Source organism: Ctenopharyngodon idella, chromosome 17 (genome assembly GCF_019924925.1).
Source record: "Ctenopharyngodon idella isolate HZGC_01 chromosome 17, HZGC01, whole genome shotgun sequence".
NCBI classification, from domain to species: Eukaryota; Metazoa; Chordata; class Actinopteri; order Cypriniformes; family Xenocyprididae; genus Ctenopharyngodon; species Ctenopharyngodon idella.
In genome coordinates, this window is record NC_067236.1 from 27,254,301 (window position 1) to 27,270,832 (window position 16,532).

Sequence of the window (16,532 nt, forward strand, 5' to 3'; positions counted from 1 at the left end):
AGTGTCAGAAAGAACTTATGCTTATCTTAAAAGCTAATGTATGTTGAAAAAAATAGCAATCGAATAATGTTTTTATTCAGTGAAACAACCATCATCAGTGGCTTTGACTTAGTCATCTTTACACCTCAATTCAGGAACATCACAAGCAGGTAACATGTACCATTTATAAAAATAAAAAAGCAAATTTCCAAATCCATTTTCAGCCAGATTTGTTGTATAACAAATAGAGTTCAGATAAAAAGAGAACTAAGTGAAATGGTGAAAACATCTCATATTGGGCTTTTTTAGAAGTTTGATTATGGACATGTCCTCTAAAATGAATTCTGGGCGAGCGCCAAGGGAGGATTGATTTTTTCATTCCCGGCTACAGTGAAGCAGTAATACGTTTAGGAGGACTGTGCTCCCCCGGCATCAATGGTAAATTGAATGTGTTCAAAATATAGGACAATTGGTGCTGTTCGTTATTTATCCTGAAATTGTCATGTTGCCTAGCAACATTGGAAGTCAGCTCTATATTGATACAGGAATTCCCTGTGGCCCCCCATCATTTTTTTCGCTCTATAATTAACAAATATTGTGATTCTGCATTATTTTAAGGTTAGCTTACACCTTTGCTCCAGCATGTCTGTACAGAAAAGTTGCAGCTAGTATATCGCTTGTAGAGTTTCTATTGTACATTGTAATGACAATGAAATAATCAATTTTGGGGGAACTGAATTATGTATATCTCTTGCACAGCCATCTGTGACATTTGTCGAAACCGTTTTAGACTTTGATCAGATAAATATCAGAGAGCTCTCCTCCATTCTAAAAAGGTCTTATAGTATTGATCCCAGATCATTAGAGTAATACCTAACATAGCAATCTGGATGAAACAATGAGGATCATTATATGTTTACCATTCGAATGAGTGACTGCTGTGTTAATTATTCCAATTACATCCCTGCTATTACTAATAATTGTCCCCATGTTGCTAAATGCATAGTTTAGATTTTCTAGCTTCTTCTTTTTCCCCAGTTGTTTCACTAACTGATATAACAGTGAATTTAGTGTATATATGAATACAGTTCTCTTCAAGTTCACACATTTGTCCTAGAGTTAACCATAGATGTAGTTCATTACAATGGACACGCTACAACATTTTACAACACATTCTACACTTCACAGGAGCATTTTACATTTTCGTGTAGCCTGTTCATTAGCATTTATTGTGTCTGATCACTGGTCAAGTTGCATGCACAATCAGGCTACAGATGTCATGTGTTTTGTGATACTTGTATGTGAGGATTGAATAGACATGAAGGCATCATGTGGCAAGCTGTTTTTACATTTATTCCTCGAAACTAACTAGTATCTAGATTTATGTAGCGCTCCGACTAGTGTGTATTACAGTTGTCACTTGCACCTATTCCATTTTTACTTGTGATATTCATGGTTCAAATACATATTTATTAGTCCAGATTTGCTACTGTAAAACTTTACTGTAAATTTACAGGTAATTTCTAACCGTAGAATGTCTGTAAATATACAGCAGTTTTCTGTTTTCAGCCCGTTTCATTCGCAATACAATATCATACTGTAGAGGTGTTGAAGATTGATTCACTCATTTCAAGTTTTTTAGGTCAAGCCACCCTCCCCACCTCTGACTACCAAATCATTTTACTAAATATTATAAAAATGGGAAGATTTTTTTATTATTGAAAATTGTGCAATGAAAAACACCTGCGATAGTTTCACTCTGTAATTCCGTTGAATCATTGAAAAGTATAACAGTAAGGGAGAATAATTTAAATATTTAGAGAATAATTTAAATAATATAAACATTTAAATAAACAAAAAATTAAAATATTTCAGTGATGCTTTGGATGAACAATATATAATCAGTGGCTGCAGTGAGCTCTGCAGCGGGTCATGAGATCAGCTTCTTGTACGTCTTCTCGCCGGAACACGGCAGCGGAGCAACAAGTGACAACAGCAGCTTATGATGCCGTCCGCTGTAGAGGTGCTGTTCTGTGGCGAAGAACTTCTATTTCGGGTTTGTTCAGACGGTGACAAGTCAACGGTCTGAAGAAGGACGATTCAGTGGAACTGGCGTTTGGTGCTGCTTTATAAAGGCAGCTAGCACCAACCGCTATTCAAACACTTGAACACTTGAGAAGACGAAGAAGTCACTTTTTCTCCGGAGTAATCAAAACATTTCTGCCTGTGACGAAGATAAGTGGAAATTGGAGTGTTAGAAGATGGTTAAACGATTGTTCGTCTGAGTATACTGTAAGTCCATCTTTTCTGGAGCTATTTGTTCACATTTCTACTTTTTCACAAATTTTCGCACTTTTGTGTAGTCCTGAGCAAACGCAGTAACACAAAGTTTCACATTAGCAAAAGTTACCATATACCAAGTGTTACATACCATTATTCTTACAACCTGCTTTGGAAAAAGTTTTGGTAATTGTTTTTTGTTGTTGTTGTTTGTTTGTTTGTTTGTTTCAGGCTGAATCATCTGAAGTAGATCCAGTGTTAATGTAAGTAATGTGCCTAATTTCACAAGTAACGTAATCAGGTTTATGGCAAAGAATTCAATGACTGAACTTTTATTTTGTATTTGAACAAATAAATAAAATAAATAAAATTTATAAACATTATTTTTAAGCATTATTTCTATCTTTTTTTGAAGAATAACAGTACACATAACCTAACTACAAATACATGCTTAGCTGTTATAGTCCTTGTGTTCACAAAAATGCTAGAAAATGCATATATATATTCACTACTGTTCTCTCTCTCTCTCTCTCTCTCTCTCTCTCTTCTTTCTTTCTTTCTTTCTTTCTTTGCTTTTCTGCTTTTTAGGCACCCTGAAACATGACTAAAGAACCAAGAAAAGGAAAGCAACTTACAAGACTGGCAATGTTGTGCGAAAAAGAGCAGTACTGTAAAATTTGTTTGGAAGAACATTAAAAGTAAATAAGATTGCTGTATTGTTCATTGATAACGGTTAACTGCACTTTAATTGTTTTTAAATGTTGACATTTCAGATTGTGTTCATAAAAGGCCATTTTATTCTTTTTTTCCCTTAAATGTTTTAAAACTTAGTGTTGTTTTCCATTTCTTTTGCCATAACAAATAATTTAATAACAAAAGTGATTAACAAAATTATATGTTTTTATTATTTTATTACAAATTCAGTAGGCTACATTACATTACAGTATACCCCTGTATTAATGCAATGAATTGCTGATACTGTAATATACATAATATTTAAGCAGGATACTGTATTTGGTAATAACAGTATATATGGCAAATGTTGTCTACAGTAGTAGTCCTGTAAAAATACAGTAAGTGGATGGCAACCTAGCTGCGGTATTGTACTTTAGTGTTCTTTAGTGTCCGTTTAGTGCTATTTAAAACAATATTTTTAACTTTTTGAAAAAGTATAAATGTGAATACCTAACAAGTATTTGGTAGTAAAACTGGAATACACACAGTTGATATCTTATATATTCAATTTGTTACCAGTAATAGAATAAATCGTGACTAGTAGCAAATAATGTATTAGACTAATTGAAGTAGTAGTTGTAAATTTAAAAAAGGCCTACTAGTAACTATTGGAGTTCTTAATAAAAATACTAGTAAAATAAGCAAAAAAAAAAAAAGTTGTTTTAAAGTGTAATTGATAAAATAGCTTGCCATATGCATCGAGGCTCCGAGAGTTTCTTGCAATCGTACGGAACATGCACTTCTTGTGAGGTTTGTCTATACTGAACTTGAGGCACATCGTGAATGTCTCCATCCAGAATTCTTCCGAGTTTAGCTTATGTGTAAGCAGGTCTAGCTCATGCAAAAACGCATGTATTTTAATCCAGTAGCATATTGAGATATTTTCCATAACTCACGCAAGCAGCCACCTGATGGACGTACCAGCGATAGAAGTGCATTGAAACAAGGCATACGAAACATGCTTTGTGATGAGACCCAGTGAGATGCATCACATGAGAAGAGCTGAACTACCAGATCCACCCACAATCTCATCTATCAGGATTTCAGCCGGCACTAAATCCATTCTCAGAGGATGGTATGAGCGTCTCTCATCATCATTGCTCTTATGCAGTACATTTGGTGTACATGCAGCCCAAGAATAATGGAAGACGAAGAAGTTTCTTACAGTTGCATGCCCACCACCGTTAAATGTAAAATGTGGAGACTTTATTACCAGTCCTGTCCAGCAGTAGTCACATAATGGCATGTAGAGGCGCGTGCTGTTGTGGTCCTGTTAATGAAGATAATGCCAGGTTCATAATGTTACTGCTCCTCATCATCCTATATCTCTTGTGCGGAGCCGCGGTGTTTTCAGCCCTGGAGCATCCCAAGGAGAAACAGGCGAAGGAAAGGTGGGCACAGAGGTTTGAGCTTTTCAGCCAAAAGTACAATCTCAACAAAAGTGATCTGGAGAAGTTCTTGAGACATTATGAAGAGGCGAACATGGCAGGAATACGGGTGGACACGCTCAGACCACGCTGGGATTTTACTGGAGCCTTTTATTTTGTCGGTACTGTCGTTTCCACCATCGGTAAGAATGATAAAAACATTAAATATATCTTGACTAAGGAAATATTCTAAAATATATGTTGTTTTAGATGTATTAATATACCTACATTCACAATATAATGTTTACAATTTAGTTACATTTATAAGCAGTATGATTGTGTTTATAGGCTAATTTAAAGCCAATAACTATCAAATAATAATTTATATAATATTGAACATATATTTATCTAATATAATAATTTATATAATATTGAACAATATTGTGAGTTGTCACACTTTTTAATCCAGGGAATAGGCTATTTCTTATAGTCTAAAGTCTTGCCAGAAAAAAAAAAAGAAAAAAAATCTAGTAGTTGTCTCTGAATTAATGTATGTCAGTGAATCCACAAACAACAACAAAAAATAATAAAGCATCATTCATTATTGACTAATGCAAGTCAACCACAGGAATTGTGGTCACATTTTACATTAGTGTTCATGTTGTTGTGTATTTGTTTATCTATTTGTGGAGATACTTGGAAATACAATTTGTATTTGGTTTTTATTTGTATTATGTTTTTTTATTAAAAATGAATGAAATCATTGAATTTAGTTTATATAGGCTTATGAAACATGCACTAACACTAATGTAAAGTGTTGCAAATTGTTACCTCGAGCAGCAGGAGAGATATTAGACTTGATGCAGGTCACTTTGTCTGCGTGTGGCTATAAGTGTAAAGTTATTGTGTATATATAAGCTTTATATTTATTATAAAGGATTTTGAAGTGAATATATTGGGCTTAACCTGAAACTTTGCAGCTTTTGAAAACTTTGCTTCTGGTACAATTTTAGACCTAACACCACAAGAACTGAGATTTACAAAGGATTTTATATGAAGTCAGTTGAAAACATTTTCCCCTCAGTTTTTTTATACATTTCTATATATTTTATTCTCTTTTCTTACTATTCAAACTTAATAAAACGCTGTTTATCTGCATTGAACGCTACAGTAATGCAATGAAAGATGTGTTTACACAATTTCCCAGTTCCCCTTGCCTGGATTCCTCATTAATTACTGGAAAATTTCCAAACACACAGGTGTTAGGGATGCTCCGATCGATCGGCCACAGATGGGTATTGTACAGTGGCCGAGAAAGCTCAACGCGACTGAAGAAAGCACATGTAAGCACTACACTAGCAATTTAAGAAAACATCTTCAGTTTGACAACACGTGCTTTAAATACTCACAACGCAACCAAATACTAAACGTGTGCCCTCATACTATCACGTCACGTACGTATATACCGGTTTATCCATAAATGAATATGAAATAAAATAAAGAGGTTCCGGTTCGACAGGGAAACCGAGTGATTTGTGCGTACTTTCCTCCGCAAATTTTAATATACCGGTGTCATGAGAAATCCAGTCGCCCTCAGGAATCGGGTCTCCTTTAGGACCCAGGCAGTAATGCCTGATCAAAAGTTATCTTGATGTCAATTATAACTGTTATTTCACTATTGTATGGTGTTTATTACATTAAGTGCACAAACAACATGCTTAAATTATAAAATGAATGCTTATGTATTGCATAATAAAACAAACTGGAAACAGATATTGGAAGCAAAAAAACATACCTAATATAAGTTAAGCTAGGAGGCTAATTGGGTAGATGTACGCAATGCTTGTACATAAGCTAACTAAAAAACACGAACGAGAAATGCTTGATTTCACAACCTATAGCTTCAGTTAGGCTATATACTAGTATATGAACCATGTAATTTAAAAGATATTAATGGTCATTAGGGTGGCGCTAGGGGTGGGCTAAGGGGGCTGGAGCCCCTAATGTTTTTCCAAAAGCCCCGAATCTTTCAGGTTTGAGGTTTCTTAACAGTGCTGTCAAAATATATTTTTTCTAAACATATCTCTCTATTAAAATATGTTAAACAGTTCAATACCGCTTTTCTACAGTATCCATACACGGCAGCGATTTCTCTTTCTTCTCTCCGACAGCGAGTTCGCGCACACCGTAGTTGTACACAGACACGCCCCCTGTCACTCACTCAGAGCAGCGGCAGGCCTCGAGACTCTCTTTCGTTACGGTTGAAGGATTTTTGTTATGATATAACAGCTGATGTGACAACTTTAGCACATTTGTCAGCTAAACATTCATTCAGTGTTTCCCATCAATGACCCTGTGCCGCCGCCGCCACCGTTTCATAATGAACTGAAAATTTAAAACATACATAGCCTAAATGGTCTCTACGTTGTATCTTGCCAACGAACTAAAATCGAAACCGTGATATGGCTTTGTGCCTTTATAAAACAGCAAAATACAGTGATTAATACAGTCTGTCTGTGCTGCGTGTTTTAAATATAAGTGTGCACTTTGCTCACGCGATCAGCTGGTGATCTGGTGTTCAAAATAAAAGCTCAAGGATTTATCTTAGAAATTAGTACAAAAGTATTGTAATTTCCCTATACTGTTGTGTAAAGTAACTAATAAAAATTGTCATTTATTTTAGAGTGCATTTGTTACAATATATGGATATTACTGTAATATGAATAATTATATAGGCCTAAAACATTATTATATTATTTTTTTATTGTAATAATTGTTTGGCATGCTAAAACACAATGTAGACTGAGACTCTATATCACAACTAAAAAGATGTTTGAACCCTCTTTCATGTCCAGGTACAATGCTGTTTCTTTGATCAATTTGCACACTGTACATGGGTTGAAGCTTGATTTCTTACCACACCAGTTATCTATCATGCAAAAAAATTCATTAAGGAGCCATTGACTCCTATAGGGGGAAAAAACAGGCACCAAATAATTTTTTTAAGAGCCACACAACAATGAACTTAAAATTTTAAATCACTTACTTTTAGTCATCCTTGTGTTTATGTCCCTTTTACAGTTTCAGCTTTTTCATCTTGAGACTTTTCTAGGAAATTAATGTCACTATTTTCACTTAATACTATTATAGTTTTTGTTAATATTTTGAATCCGATTTTTCCGAGATCCGAATTTTTTTTTTTTTAAACATGTCTATTTAGTTTGTATAGATTTTTATTAACGTTTATTTCAAGCAATAAAAAATGTGTTTAATGGTTTTAGTTAACTATAATAACCCTGATGCTAGTAAAATCTTTATATTGAATAATATGTGTCAAATAATGTTCTTAGTCCTTCCTTCCTGAAGCTACAACAGTTTACTTTGAATCAAATGAAAATAAATATAAATATATGGAAATAAATATATAAATATATTAAATTTGGATTGTGTAACCAAATAACAAACAGGGCAATTGATATACATACTGCTTGACTTTGTTTACTTTGAAATACAGCGGGACTCTTATTTTGAAATGTTTGTGCTTTACTTTTGCTGCTCATTCAAGTTCAGATGAGGATTAAAAAATTACGTTGCTACAACCGTTTACAACACAATATAATATAAATAATATAAAGTGAACTTTGTGATAATTGATCAGCATTAGTTCATAAGCAATCGGTTGACAAATGTGCGCTAATTGAATGCCAGCTGCTCTGAAGAACGCGCAACAGCGCCATCTTTTGACTTTAAAACATGCAGCGCTCACGTTTATTTAATGAAATTAATAATAATCAAATTAGGGAGTATCGCGATTTGTTTTTCCATCCACAAAATATAAGACGCCTTAAAATGATCGTTTATATTCTTGTTATACTGTTTAAGGTACTAAAGACTTTTAATGACCTTAAATTTATCTGATGAGCATGAGCGGAGTGGAATAATGAAAGTGATCAGCATGATTGATATTCAAAACGGCAAGCACGCGCTGCATAGTATGTGTATCTGCATGCAGTCTGTAGAGCCGGTTTTCCCTTTTGAATGACGAATATAGACGAATTTATGTGAAGAAATAGGCAGTTGTCTCCTTTACACGGGAGCAGAACGGTGTGTTCAAATCAAAGTCCCTTTAAGACAAGTCATTTCACTCGGCGGCCATCTTTGAAACACCTCTCGGGCATTCAAGTGCAGTTCTATCTCTTTGAATGGGTAAACATCAAATTCTCCAAAGCTGTTCACCAAGCTTTCGATTAAATTTCATATTTGAAATCACCAATGAAATCTGACAACAACTGTCTCATAAATTTTGTTTCTAAACGCTCGAATCATGACAAAAAATGCATCTTTTATGTATCATTTCGGAGGCGCGTCTGACTCTATCCACCTGTTTCCGCGGGGCCCTACTGTAAAAAAGAACGTGGGTACAACTTCCGGTGAGGCGGCGGAAGTAGCATACCAATGGTATTTTGTGTGCTAATTAGCGAAGAGGCTAAGTGTTTTTCGGATCATTGTTTACTTTGTAAAGTTGCAAACCTTAATGAGAGATGTCGTTACGGCACTCAGTGACAACATTTCAGTTTAGTACATTTATTAGTTAATAATATCACAATACAATAGACAGTTTTTGCGCCCTTAATTGTCCTTTACTTTACTGACCTTCCACAAAAGTGCTGCTGCATGACTACAAGAGCATTCTTGCAACAAATGAACAACCCGCTGTCTGTTCTTCACCTGTCAATGATGCTAGCACCAAAGCCTTATGATGTGATATTTCACTCCTACTGGTGTCGGGCGTGCCAGAGCCAGTCGCGTTTCCACTGTCATATATGCGATGCTAAAGGCTATTTATGTTAACCATTGCGATAATAAATACACACGTTTATGGAAAATACCAGAGACTGCTTGAGGAACGTAGACAATTCTTATATGATTATAATCGTGTATTTATTTGGTTTAATGTTTTATCTATCTCTTCCCTGTGCCTTTGTTGATACCGGATGCATACGCATATCTTTCACAGATTCATACACTCCGGTTAACTCGTATAACTCATAACTCTTGTTTTCTTCTCATGAGCTCCCTCTGTTGCTCTGGCTGAAAGGATCAGGATAGATAGACAGGAGAGATCGCTCAAACGTCCTCGGATTGCAATCATCACATAATTTAGAGGAAAATTAATAGAAATGCTCAGAAAAGTGACGTAAACATAGGGTATGTTATCAACATATTTCTTAATTGTGTAAGCCTTTGGACTTAACCGTAATGGAGTTGTTTTGTGCACTCTTGTGATCGTAAATGAATGGAAGCAGGTGCAACTGAATAGGTATGTGTTTTCTTTTTATGTCAATATAAATATCAGTTAGATTTAGCATGATTGATGTGCACTCCTGACATAAATTAATACATTACTGTTACTGTAACATTTTTAATTGTAAAACATTGTTCAAATATTGATGCTGGAATCTTAAATCTTTAAGTAAAAGCAAAACGTTCGCAAGTTTGGATCGCTAAATCTTGAATGACTGTCACGTCCAGCTTGTTTACTTTGAACCGGAAGACGCTCCCACTTTTGACGCAAGGTCTCATGGGGCGTAGGAAACTTGTGGATAGGAACCGGAGCTTCTAACGGCCGCTGCAGTGACGCGATGACTTTACCAATCGGTGATTGGCTCTTATTTAGAAGGCGGGACTTACAGGTGCTGGTCATATAATTAGAATATCATCAAAAAGTTCATTTTTTTATTATAAATTATTTTTAAAAATGAAACTTTCATATATTCTAGATTCCCTACATGTAAAGTAAAACATTTCAAAAGTTTTTTTTTTTAATTTTGATGATTAGAGCGTACAGCTCATGAAAGTCCAAAATCCAGTATTTCAAAATATTAGAATATTTCCTAAGATCAATCAAAAAATGGATTTGCAAAACAGAAAAGTTCAAGTTCTTTAAAGTATGTTCTTTTGTGCACTCAATACTTGATCGGCAGGACATATTACAGCAAATGACTTGCTCCTAGCACAAATTACTGCATCAGTGATGTGTGGCATGGAAGTGATCAGCCTGTGGCACTGCTGAGGCACTATTGAGCCTTCAGATCATCTGTATATTGTTGGATCGACTGTTTCTCATCTTTCTCTTGAAAATATCCCATAGATTCAGGTCAGGCATATTGGCTGGCCAATAAAGCACAGTAATATCATGGTCAGCAAACCACTTGGAAGTGGTTTTTGCACTGTGGGCAGGTGCTAAAGTCCTGCTGGAAAAGGAAATCAGCATCTCCATAAAGCTTGTCAGCAGATGGAAGCATAAAGTGCTCCAAAATCTCCTGGAAGATGGCTGCATTGACTTTGCACTTGATAAAACACAATGGACCAACACCAGCAGACGTCACGGCCCCCCCAAATCATTATTGACTTCAGAAACTTCACACTAGACTTCAAGCAGCTTGGATTCTGTGCCTCTCCAGTCTTCCTTCAGACTCTGGGACCATGATTTCAACATGAAATGCAAAATTTTCTTTTATCTGAAAAGAGGACTTTCGACCACTGTTCACTGTCCAGTTCTTTTTCTCCTTAGCCCAGGTAAGATGCTTCTGACATTGTTTCTGTTTCAGAAGTGGCTTGGTAGTCCTTTTCCTGAAGATGTCTGAGTGTGGTGACTCTTGATGCGCTGACTCCGGCTTCATTCTACTCATTGTGAAGCTCTCCCAAGTGTTTGAATCAGCTTTACTTGACAGTATTCTCAAGCTTGCGGTCATCCCTGTTGCTTGTGCACCTTTGCCTACCCAATTTCTTCCTTCCAGTCAACTTTGCATTTAATATGCTTTGATACATCACTCTGTAAACAGCCACCCCATTCAGTAATGACCTTCTGTGACTTACTCTCTTTGTGGAGGGTGTCAATGATTGTCTCCTGGACCATTGCCAAGTCAGCAGTCTTCCCCATTAGTGTGGTTTCAAAGAACAAAAGATACCCGGAATTTATACTGTAGGGATGGTCATTTAATGAAACTCAAATGTAAATATTCTAATATTTTGAGATACTGGATTTTGGACTTTCATTAGCTGTACGTTCTAATCAACAAATTAAAAAAAAAAACCTTTTGAAATGTTTTACTTTACATGTAGGGAATCTAGAATATATGAAAGTTTCATTTTTTAAAATAATTTACAATAAAAAAATGAACTTTTTTACGATATTCTAATTATATGACCAGCACCTGTATTTCCGCCATATTGCGCGTTGCACTTTCTCCCATTCAAAGCAATACGAGTGACGCGTCTTGTGTTATTCTATAGTCTTTGGTTCAAATGCAGCTGTTTTGCACCGACGCGAGGCAACAACACAGTCGGCTTTTATCAGCTCTAGTTCTTTGGCGTCTGGTGTGTGAAATTTTTCCCTACCTGTTCATATTTCGGCGCTCTAACTCAGTGAAACATTCACACGCAGCATCTCATTTAATTATGTCAACACAGCAAATGATGTGATAGGCTACTGGTCACGGAACAAGCAAAAATATCACTCGCAAATTAATATTTTTAGTCGCAAATGCAACCGTTTTAGGCACAGTCTGGAGCCCTTAATGGCTGCGCCTACATGGTGGGTATGGGCGATGTCCAATCAGACACTGTTTTACAGCTGTAGCGTGCTCGATTTATCGTTCAGATTGACAGGTCTTGCCGTAGAATAGGAGCACACAGCTGAAACAGATCATCACTCATATTCTATGTAATTATAGTATTTTTATGCTTTGTGGCATTTACACATGTAAGTAGTTTTATGTTCAGTAAAACACTTGTATGGAGAGGTTTTTGGACTTTTGATAAAAAGTCTACCATGGTGCTATAACTTTTGATTGCTTTGAGATATCAACACAAAATTTGGCCCAGATGCACTTGACATGATTGTAAACAAATGTTTTTACATAAGAACCTCCAAACATGATTATTTTTTTCTAGGTTTTCTATCAAATGAGACCATGTATTTGATGATACCTTGTTTTATTGTAGATTATAAGCCATTATATTGCCAAACATTGTCCAAACCATAAAGACCTTCGTAGCTTATTGTATTGCCATTTGTCAAATGGAGTTCATCTAACTGTTGCTGTTTAGTTTGGTTTCGTTTCATTTCTTAGTGATCAAATTACACCATGAAGCACCTTATGAAATTCATGTGATAACAAAGTCTTCAGACCTGAGCTGAGGATGTGCTCATCTTCACAATGTCCTTCTCAATGGTGGCTTTTATGTGCAGGGGGAAAACATCTATGAGAATAATAATGCAATCCACTTGTTATTAGCATTTCAATCAGCGTGACAAGCGAAAGGTGGGAGATGTTTCAGGATCTGTCACCAATAGCAACACTTTCTTCTCTGGCTTTGAGGAAGAAGAAAACGGTTTATGGCGATTCAACTCAATAAACAGCCTGTGGCAAATATTGTTTATTCTGTTATGTATGGGTATAAATTCTCATATTTCTCCTCTCATATTTCCTACAGGGTTTGGAATGACCACACCTGCCACAGTCGGTGGCAAAATCTTCCTGATCTTTTATGGCCTCATTGGCTGTGCAGCCACAATTTTATTTTTCAATCTGTTCTTGGAAAGAATAATAACCGTGTTGGCTTTTGTGCTCAAGTCCTGCCATGAAGTTCAACGGCGACGCAAAGGAGTTTTACCTCACGACAGCAGACAAAACTTGAGCAATGCGAGGCTAAATCGTGAAGACAGTCTTTCAGGATGGAAGCCCTCTGTGTATTGTGTGATGCTAATTCTTTGCTTGGCAGCAATAATCATTTCTTGTTGTGCTTCGGCCATGTACTCCTCGATCGAGGGATGGGGATACTTGGATTCACTGTACTTCTGCTTTGTAGCATTCAGCACTATTGGTTTCGGGGATATGGTCAGCAGCCAGCGGGCCAGTTACGAGAACCAGACCATCTACCGAATCGTCAATTTTTTCTTCATTTTAATGGGCGTTTGCTGCATTTACTCGCTATTCAATGTCATTTCCATTGTTATCAAACAGGTGCTCAACTGGCTCCTGAAAAAGCTTAAGATACCATGTCGTCACTGTCCCGGGAGGCCTCTCCGGCCCCGTAGGAATGCAGTCATGCCGGGCCATCTCCGAACACGTGTTCGCAACATATCCATAGACACGGATGCAGTGAATGATAGCGAGACGGATGGACGCAGGATGTCTGGAGAGATGATCTCCATGAGAGACTTCCTGGCGGCTAATAAGGTCAACTTGGCGATCATGCAGAAGCAACTGTCTGAGACTGCCAACGGCCATCCCCGGCCAGGCGGATCAACAAACAGGCACAATGGATTCTCTGGTGGGGTCGGAGCCCTGGGCATAATGAATAATAGGCTTGCAGAAACCAGTGCGGACAGATAAATATCACTTGTACAAACAAACTATCACAATGACTTTACGAAAAAGCCAGATTTGCACTGCCTATAGTTTAGCTACTGTTACTTTTATAACACAGATGGAGGCTTGTACATAGTCTCTACGGTGTTGAATGCTAGTTGAAATATCCATTGCTGCTCTAAAGGTAATGAAAATGGAGAACTGAAGCTCAGGTCTGTTTCTAAGATTGAGGTGCTGAGAAAGGCTTTGCTGCACCATCTTTTGACTCAAACTTTTTTTTTTTTTTTGGCCAAACTAGCACTTTATATGCCAAAATAAAAATGCACAGATGCCATATTCGTAGATCTACAGTTGGGTCTACAAAGTCTGAGACCACTAGTGTGAATATATAATTAGCATTCTTTTTCATAAATAAATATATGTGACCTTTGACCACAAAACCAGTTTTGAAATTGAGATGTATATATCATCTGAAAGTTGAATAAATAAGCTTTCCATTGATGTATGGTTTGTTAGGATAGGACAATATTTGGCCGAGATACAATTATTTGAAAATCTGGAATCTGAGGGTGCAAAAAAATCAAAATATTGAGAAAATCACCTTTAAATTTGTCCAAATGAAGTCCTTAGAAATGCATATCCACTCACAAAAATACATTTTTGATATTTTTACAGTAGGAAATTTACAAAATATCTTCATGGAACATGATCTTTACATAATATTCTAGTGATTTTTGAAATAAAAGAAAAATCGATAATTTTGACCCATACAATGTATTGTTGGCTATTGCTACAAACATACCTGTGCGACTTACGACTGGTTTTGTGGTCCAGGGTCACGTTAAATTATGAGCGTAAGAGCATTTTGTTAACATCTGACCATCTGAACTGTACAAAGAGTCACATGATCAGTCACAATTTTACTAATTTGATTAGTGAATCTTAAGTATTAATTATTATGTATACCATTTAAAAGTTTAGGGTCAGTATTTTATTATTATTATAATTATTATTATGTAAAGAAATGAATGCTTTATTCAGCAAGGATGCATTAAATTGATCACAACTGTAAAGACATTTATGTTACAAAATGTTTTTATTTCAAATAAATGCTGTTCTTTTGAACTTTCTATTTCATCAGAGAATCCTGAAAAATGTATCACGGTTTCCACAAAAAATATTAAACAAATGTTTTCATCATTAATAATAAGAAGAAATGTTTCCTGAGCACCAAATCAGCATGTTAGAATGATTTCTGAAGGGTCATGTGACACTGAAGACTAGAGTGATGATGCTGAAAATTCTTTCAGAATATAACTGTTTTTACTGTATTTTAATCATATAAACGCAGCCTTGGTAAGCATAAGTGAAAATCTTACTGACCCTATGGTATATATTTTCAGTGTGGTCTCAGACATTTGAACCTCTCTTTCTGTCTTTGATAGCTTCTAAATGGAGCATTTCTTTTTAAGGTCTGCTGAACCAAGTGATAAGGTGATGCAAATTACATTCCTCCACCAGTAGCTTACTATCCTCTTCCCTGTGCAGGTATGTAGATATGGGCAAGAGGAATAAGGTGAGACAGTTATGAGAGCCAGACAGCTCGCATGCCATCTGCTTCCTGATGTTGTACTGCAGACACTTCAGACTGTCTAACAGCTGTATAAAATTCATGACTCAACAGCCTATTGATTGCTTGAATTGCTTATCAGGTATTTCAGATGAACTGAAATGTATCAGAAGTGCACAGAACAAAACGAACAATATCGTTTTGAACTGTTCATGAAATATGTGCAATGCCAAAATGGGTATGATGCAGGACATCAGATCATTTTCTCCAGCACTTTGTATCTTGAACTTTGAAACCTGCTTTGTTTATTTTGAAATGAATGACTGTGTATAGGTGTAATGCATGAGCAATTATAATAAAATATGCTTTGCCAGTTTTGCTGGGAAATCTTGTAAATGTGTGTGATGTGAAAATTTTATTTACTCTTTGTAATTCTTTGTGTTCTATCGTAACATTCAGTGGTCACATTACCTAATATTTTGTCCGTGGCAATACTGTATATCAGTCACTAGTCTCGCGTAGCCAAACCTTCAGACTGACGGCAGAAGGTCCAGGGCCTCATTTATAAAATGTTGCGCAGAAACCGTTCTAAATTTGATCTTATGATAATTTCTCCGATGTGCGTACGTGTGATTCATAGAATGAACATACACACAGAAAACGAGTGTACGTCTCTCTTTCAGATGTGAAATCTATAAATTGCAAATGATCTTGAACTTGCGCGCAGCTGAATGGTTTCAGTTCTCCGCGTTTTAAATGACACCTAATGTCATTTACATATAAAAGATGTATCTTTTGTGTCCAAATCCTTGGCAAGCTGCAAGAATAGCTTAGATTTCCAAAAACCTACAGTAATCTGACCAGGAAAAGTGTGTACGTCTGCTCAGACCCTGACGTAGATCTAAGCACTTTTCCACATCAAAGACCGTTTTTATAAATATGAGCGTTGGCGTGGATTTAAGCGTACGCACACTCTAAGATCAAATCGCTTTATAAATGAGGCCCCAGGACTATATCGCAGCTTTCATTGGCCAAAGACCGCCCAAGAGGACGTTTGACTGACATGTAATGCAACCAATCACAGTTTGTTTTGTCTAATAAATTATTCATTCAAGAATGTTGTGCAACTTTACTGCAACAGTGGAGCCGTGAACTTCACATACTTTTGAAAAACTAGTGTTTAGTTGATCCTGATAAGCGCTCATTGTCACAATTGTAAACACA

General features: G+C 36.2%; 1 protein-coding gene across 1 annotated transcript; it reads left to right on the forward strand.

Moving 5' to 3' along the window:
* Positions 1 to 115: 115 nt before the first annotated feature.
* On the forward strand, positions 116 to 15,829 carry kcnk13a (potassium channel, subfamily K, member 13a). Its single transcript, XM_051869255.1, has 4 exons — positions 116 to 2,271; positions 2,491 to 2,522; positions 2,848 to 4,564; positions 12,861 to 15,829. Exons 3-4 carry the CDS (start codon positions 4,234 to 4,236, stop codon positions 13,760 to 13,762), a joined length of 1,233 nt encoding a protein of 410 aa, XP_051725215.1. The 5' UTR covers positions 116 to 2,271; positions 2,491 to 2,522; positions 2,848 to 4,233; the 3' UTR covers positions 13,763 to 15,829.
* Positions 15,830 to 16,532: the final 703 nt, after the last annotated feature.